At 42.6% G+C, this 7,551-nt stretch overlaps 1 protein-coding gene across 4 annotated transcripts in view; it reads right to left on the reverse strand.

Annotated features, from left to right (window-relative positions):
* Positions 1 to 3,564: 3,564 nt before the first annotated feature.
* LOC109377539 (transmembrane protein 14C) overlaps positions 3,565 to 7,551 on the reverse strand; it is a 6,686-nt gene continuing 2,699 nt past the window's right edge. For 3 of the 4 annotated variants that reach the window (XM_019633923.1, XM_019633920.1, XM_019633921.1), the window contains exons 4-6: positions 6,960 to 7,061; positions 4,682 to 4,769; positions 3,565 to 3,763 (exon numbers count right to left, since the gene is read on the reverse strand). In XM_019633923.1, the coding sequence (XP_019489468.1) occupies positions 3,706 to 3,763; positions 4,682 to 4,769; positions 6,960 to 7,061 (248 nt within the window). In that variant the 3' untranslated portion in view covers positions 3,565 to 3,705. The remainder of the gene's footprint in view (positions 3,764 to 4,681; positions 4,770 to 6,959; positions 7,062 to 7,551) is intronic. The other variant, XM_019633922.1, reaches the window with a different exon arrangement.

Raw genomic sequence — 7,551 nt, forward strand, 5'->3', positions numbered from 1 at the left:
TTCTCTGTTCCCCTTCCCCCAATTCCCCAGCGCTGTGCCCATCCCCCAATTCCCCAATAAAAATCTTAAAAAAAAAAAAAAACGATGATGCTCAGACTTGGGTATCAGCAATGGTATAGAAGAGACTTGATTATAGCTGTTGATAGAAAGCTATTCTTTTTTGGTGTTGTTTCTTACTTTGTAGAATTTTCCCATTAGTTCTTAATAGGCTTTTAGTTCCTTCCCTTGGATTTTCAAGATAGATGATTACATTAACTATTTTAAATGTTTCTTTCCTTTTCCACTATTAATTTATACCTCATTTGTTTTATTGCTTTTTCTAGTGTCTCTAGAACAATGTTGAATCTTGTATTAGCAATTGCTTATTTCTAACTTTAACATAAAGCCACAGGACTACATAAAGGGTAGCTGACAAAAATCTAAGGCAAGTAGGGCCGGCCGAGTGGCGCGTTGATTAAGAGTTGGCTTGGGACTCCAGCTCTGAGCTGGTACCTCTATTATGCATTTATTTCTACATTGCCTTTGTTTACATGTCAGTCTTCTCCACTAGACTCCATACAGGTAAGCTATGGTTTGTTCTTTTCCTTCTAGGACCCAGCACAATCTTGGGACAGTAAGTACTCAGGAATCTGCTGGGGAAGGGAGAGCCTTGGCAAGGGCGCGGTCAGTCAGGGCTGCCTGGGAACAACCACCCCGCGACCCCCCACCTCCCCGCCGGCCCCGAGACTGTGGGCAGCCTTAGACCTTTCAGAGCTGACCACTGGTGATCTACTTTAGACCTAAACTAATCCCCACCTTCAGGGAACTTTGTGTCAGTCTGATGCTAGGGCCCCTCCCCTAGAGCTGAAGGCCAAACTTGATGTCCTCTGGAAACACTGCTAACAGATGAAAAAGGGCCACCATGGTGATTGAAAATCCCATCTATGGAAGCCTGGCTGGATGGCAGCTTTAGATGGCCTGGGCCTTCCGATGCCTGCACCACTGCAACTTAAGTGCCCTTAAGTGTCAGCAGCCAAGTATTAGCATGTGCGCAACAGGGCACACACGTCACATGCACACATGGGTGGGTGGCTGTGTTTGGAGGATGGAAAATATTCACAAGGATTATTAAATACATTTAACCATAATATTTTAAGTAGCTATTTATCATGACAACCACCCAAGGGCTAGCTTAGAACCTAAAATGCATCTTTCTGATGAATTAAAATAGAATGAGCATTGTCTATTTAGAAAAATCTTTTTCTGTGCCTCAGCCCTTACAATTCATGATTCAAACATCTGGGGAATACCAAGTCATAACTGGTGTTTGCTTCTATCTGGCCCTCAGAGTACCAGGGTTTAAGCGTGAGGATGAAGGAAAGCTCTGTAAACATACACAATACAGACAGCTCTTCACTGCTCAAGAGGACACCCAGGCCACCTATGGGTGTTCCAACCTTTGCAATACTAACTACAACCAGTTGTTTCTTTTCTCCCAAACACATTTTCATAAAAATCAATTTTTAAAATATAAAAACAAATGTTCTGCCTACTTGATTTTCTTTGTCCATTTTCCTTTAGACTGAATATGAGGTCTGACAATTTAAGTTCGTGAACTTATTGCAATGATGTTGCTAACCTTTTTTTGGTATCAGAGGGATTATTCATTATGAATTTGTACCAACGGGACAGTTAACCAAGTTTACTATTTGGAAGTGCTGGAAAGGCTGCATGAAAAAGTTCAACGACTTGAACTTTCTGCCAACAATTCATGGCTCTTGCATTATGATAATGCACTGGCTCACACGGCACTGTCTGTGAGGGAGTTTTTAACCAGTAAACAACTATATTGGAACACCCTCCCTACTCACCTGATCTGGCCCCCCAATGACTTCTTTTTTTTACTCAAAGATAAAGGAAATATTGAAAGGAAAACATTTTGATAACACTCAGGACATCAAGGGGTAATATGATGACAGTTCTGATGGCCATTCCAGAAAAACTGCTTTGAAGGGCGCTGGCATCAGTGCATAACTTCCCAAGGGTAGAACTTGAAAGGTGACCACAGTGATATTCAGCAACGAGGCATGTAGCACTTTTTCAGGATGAGTTCGCTAACTTAATTGTTCGACCTCGTGTAGGACTATATGTTAAGATCATGATAATCCAATTCACCAGGGCATGAAATCATACCACGTATCTATGAACTGTTTGTAAATATTGTGTCTTTATTATTTAAATCATGAATTTGGTATAATTATATGATAAAAGGCAATCACTATGCCAGGAACTATGGAATCATTTTTTATTTAGTCTATGTATTTGTAAGTATGTGACATTAAGCATTAATCCTTTCACTATCTATAAGTAGTCATTATTAACAGCAGTTATGTGAGAAAAAGACTTGGGTCTCAGTAGTCCGAAAGCTTACATCTTTGCTATGATGAGGCTGTCCAAAAATCTTATTTGGGTCCTGGTTGCATTAAAGGAAATGCATGGTCTAGGATACTGTGCTCTTGTCATACCCCGTGTAGAACTCTGAGCATTATGCTTTAAGAATGGGCCACGTCACATAAAACGAGGATAAGAAAACTCTAGGACTCCTTTCAAGGAGCTCAAGCAAATACACGTATATAAAATTAATAGGTGACTAAATTACACTCTAAATCCAACCAATACCAGTGAGGGTGGAAGCAAGCAGCAAATATTCCTTCCTTTTTAAAGAGGGAGAAGCTAAAGCAAGGGATACCAGACAAGTTAATTCTCAGTGCTGAAAAAAACTAAAGTGAAAACGTATCAGTATCCAGTTAATGTGTCCAAAGTGAAGACCAACCTAAGTAATTCAAGTTCCAGACAGGTCTTTTAGTTTCATATTTACAGATTAGCTAGTCAATCAAAATTTTATTTTCTCTTTTGGTTACCTAGTCCTAATCTTAGAAATCCTCACTACAGATCATTTTTAAAACAAGCTTTAATGCAATGTGTAATCAAATAACTTTCCTTGGTCCTTCAATTAATCAAAATGGGTAATACCGAAATAAAATATTTAAAGAACACTTGCATGCTCCCATATCTTCCTGCCATTCACACCTCATTCTATGTTCTAGATAGCTCTGGCAACGAAGACAACACAGAAAATATTATTTATAGTAAACTTTATTTTCATTATTTCATTTAACATAATTTCAAAGTAGGTCCATGCTCAAAGATGAGCCAAAGAACAGGAAAAAAAAAAGGATAGCCTAAATCTCATAAGGTATTTTTTTTCACACTGTTCTTCTAAGTAGGATGTGAGGTTTCAGGGCCCCCAATGTTGACACCGAACATTTTACCTCTTGAGACTTGATGTAAAGATACAAAAAGAAGAGATAACATCAACATATAAGAATCAAACTATACGAGGGTATTAAAATAATAAGCTCCCACTTCTCTGATCCAGAGGCTGATCTCTTAGCCATTATGCCATGCTACCTCTTATGCTCCCACTCTTAAGGGTTGTGATAATGACTGCTTTTTTTCTCGGCAAAGTTCAGTATTGTTTTTTTGTTTTGAAGTAAAATGTCAGAATATGTGAAAATGCTGCACTTATTTCTCCTTTTTTTTTATTAGTTTCAGGTGTACAAAACAACATAATGATTAGACATTTATACCACTCACAGCATTTCTCTTAATACACAAAAATGGTGCAAGTTTTCAAATTCTTCATGAGTCCAAGTTGGGACATGACTATGGCTGATGGGGTCTACTGAGCACACTAATTCCAAGTTTGGCGACCATCAGCAAACTGTTAAAAAAAACAAACACATAAACAAAAATGTCAGGTACAGGAACAGAACAGGCACTTGACTGTCTTTTGAAGGGACTAGGATGCTGCAGGTCCCAAACTGCATGGTGAGCAGGTACCAAGGCAGAACAGGCAGAGCCGGAGCTCCCATCCCTGGAGGCACCGAAGGAAAACCATGACATGGGGCAGTCCTGAGCTGAGACCTTAGAACAGTACACCACGTGAGCTGGGATTTCTCATCTGCCAATAATTCAGAGACAAGAACACTGCAGGTTGGAGAGACAAGGCCACCCCACGGTCCAAGAGCCTCTCAGGTGCCTGCTCTTGACCTCGGGCTATTATGACAATGACTATAGAACATTTTGCCTGACAGCATCATAATTATAATCAGAGGTGGGTGAGTAAACTTTTTTCAAAACAGATTTTTAAAAATTCCCACATCTTCAGGATCTCTTTATTATGCCTAAGGGCTGCATTTTAAAAAAACAATCTGGTTTGGATTTTATAATCAAAGTTAGTAAGAAAACAGGAAATCAATCAAAACTCCCTTCTAGCAATATTTTCAATAGTAAGGGGCACCCATACAACTAAGAAGCATGGAACCCAGGCTGAAAGTCACACAAGAGCTGCAGTCATGGCTTTGCCATTCAAGCTTCTTCCACTGTAGGGAGGAGCCAGACAGACCAGACAGCAAATGTGAGAGCAATTATTTCCATAGTGAGTAAATATACGTATTTCACTGACATTAAATCACCTACTATTTTTGTAGCCTTTCCAATTTGTGTATAAATTAAATCATTTTGGTTGATGCCCCAGCATCAGATATACTGAAACAAGTAAATTTGTAGATGTACAAAGTATTTAGAGCGTTCAAGTAAACTCCATACTGGTGAAGAACAGCAATAGAACAGAAAGTACCTGGCGCCCGCAATTAAGCCCGCAGGCATAAACTTTCCAGAGTGGTAGAATCTCATTCCCATAATGCCAGCCAAGGTTCCAGATGTAACTGATGGGAAACATAAAGAGAGTCAAAGATCATTCCATCTTATATTTGGGAGAACTAAAAGTGACCAGTCCCACCATCTTTCAAGGGCCACAGCCCATCTCATACCTCTCAATTTGGGGGTGCTTAATGGCCACCCACATCCTATGGCACTAAGTACAAATACTGGAATATATATGGGGCCCGGTGGTGAGAGCCCTTGTGGTGAGAGACCAGTATGGCACAGAAAGAAAGATATGGCTAGCTAGGAAAAGGGGCCAGACCATACAGAACCTTGAAGGCCGTATTAGGAATTTCGGTCTTCATCCTAAGGGCACTGAGAAGCCATTAAAGAACGGTAAGAATGGAAGCGAGAGGGGTGGCTGGGATGAGGATGGTGGCTATGGCGAGAACGAGACAATTCGGGATATGTGCTGGAAGCAGTGTTGGTGGGACTTGCTGATGAACTGGACGTAAAGAGGGAGGGAAGCGTACAATCAAGACCTGCGTGGAAGGAGGACACGAGAAGTCCCAACGTGTGTGAGGACATGAGTCAGGCCTTGAGGCATCCGAAAGATCTCAAGCAACAACTGTGTACATTACAGCTTGGAGAGAGACACATTTGCGAGTCATTTATTCATCAGTGGTAATTTAAGGCCTGGGCTTCAATGACACTGTCAAGCAAGAAAGTATAAAGAAGATAAAAAGAGCCAGACCTTGGGAACTTTAATATTTAATGCCCCCCCCCAAAAAAATGATGGGACAACAAAAGAGAAAGAGAAAATAAAAAGGGAAACCAGGAGTGAAAAACGGATTGCTGTTCTATGCTGAGAACAGCTAACCAGCCAAATGAAACGAGGACTAATAAATGTACACTGGATTTTGAAAAATACAGGTCACTGGCAGCCTCAGGGGGAGGGATTTCCATGGACAAAGGGGACACAAATGGAGACTGAAATGGGTTGAGAATGTCTGAGAGGTGAGGAAATGAAGACAGGGAATATAACAGATTGCTTCAGAGAAGTTTCTGAAGGGGAAGACGGGCAGCAACTGGAGAAGGAAGTGGAGTCACGAGAGGCCCTGTTTTTAACAAAATGGGTGAAATGAGCACATTTCAACATCAATAAGCGGGATCCATCCCAAAGGCGAAATACAAGTGAGAGATGGCGTCACTGACAGCGTAAAGGCCCGAGAAGGAGTGGGAGAGAAGACCCAAAACCAGGCTGGAGGGACTGCCTAGCCCTGGAGAGGACAGAAAAGGACAAGGGAAGGCCTGGAGGTCAATGACATGAATGGGGTCCCCATGTCATGGCTGCTGTTTTTTCAGTAGGCAATGAGGGTCATTTGCCAGCGTGGAGAAGCAGGAACACAAATGGGAAAAAGAGGTCTCAAAGGCATTTGGGAGCTTGTGTGAGGGAGCTGTTCGGCTGAGCTGAGAGCTGGGCACTGCCTCCTTCCCCAACACCCCCCAAACCAGCCATCGCTCATTTCCCTTCCCAGCCCGCGCTGCTGCATACAAACCATTCTGTTAATACGCCTGTTCTCCCCACCACACGTGTCAGGGCCAGAGCTGCATATGTTCTCATACTGCGGGTTGTGGAGACAGTGAGCAGCCCACCCTTCTAGCAGTGTCCGACGTATGGGCGGGGCTCAGTAAAAACACACCAAAAGCCGCCCTGATAGGAAGTAATCTTCCCTTCCCCACACTCCTCACTGTCTGTGCAGCTTGCAAGGCACTTCAGCAGCCCCAGAGTCACTTTTTATGTCCCCAGTTAAGGTACAGGCTCCTTGAAGGCAAGGCCTGTCTTATACGGTTACCTTATGGCTAACGTGCTAATGATTTCAAAATGGGAAAAAATACTGATGAAAACTTAACCCAAACACATGATCTGTTAGTGATGCTCAAGCAGACAATCTTCAGTGGACAATCTCAATGGTTAAGAGACATATACTTGCCTCACACAAGTTTAATACTAGCTTCAGTAGATAAATCTAAATTCACGAGGTATGAAAATCTGTCCATATTCTGTACATAAAAGATAAGCAGAAAACAGCACAACCACCTCCTCCTCCACATTAAAACTTCCCCAGGACTTGGCAGAAGCAGTGAAACTGTCTTAATGTGAAGAACCTGCCACATCCCAACAAACCAGGGCCTCTGGTAGAGTATTCTGGATACAAAGCTGCACTGGAGAGACAGTGAAGCTGTCATACCTAGGAAGACCCAAATGTTCCTCGGATCCTGAGACAGCTGATAGGCACCCAGACCTGCTAAACCACCGAAGAGGAGCCCAGCAGCCAGGGACGGGACACTACCTGGAGGAAAGCAAACACACGCCCACATTTAATGCTTGACATTCATTTCATTAACAGAATCCACCAGATGTCCCTTCCCTAGAGAGGAAAACAGCAAAGAGAACTCTCAACACAGTTCACAACCAAGAAGTTCTCAAGCACAAAAATGTTTTGGGGAGTTTGCTAAATAGCTCTGGTAAAATTACCAGTGAACACCATTCCTCTTTCCTGAGTAGGGAGAGTACTTCCACCTATGATGAAGGGTTCCTAAGCCAGCCTTATCAACCTGTCAAGGACTAGAACTATCCATGGGCAGGACCTTGGGCAAATCCCAAAAGGACAGGGAAATAGGGTAACTTAAAAAAAGATTTGGAGGGCTGGCCGAGTGGCACGATGGTTAAGAACTGGCTTGGGACGCGGTTCGGATCCCACATATGAGGGCCAGTGACACTGCCCTCCACAGCTAAGATGCTGAACAGCAGCTCAACCTGGAGCTGGGCTGCCATGAGTC

Source organism: Hipposideros armiger, unplaced genomic scaffold, assembly GCF_001890085.2.
Source record: "Hipposideros armiger isolate ML-2016 unplaced genomic scaffold, ASM189008v1 scaffold_1438, whole genome shotgun sequence".
Taxonomy (NCBI): domain Eukaryota; kingdom Metazoa; phylum Chordata; class Mammalia; order Chiroptera; family Hipposideridae; genus Hipposideros; species Hipposideros armiger.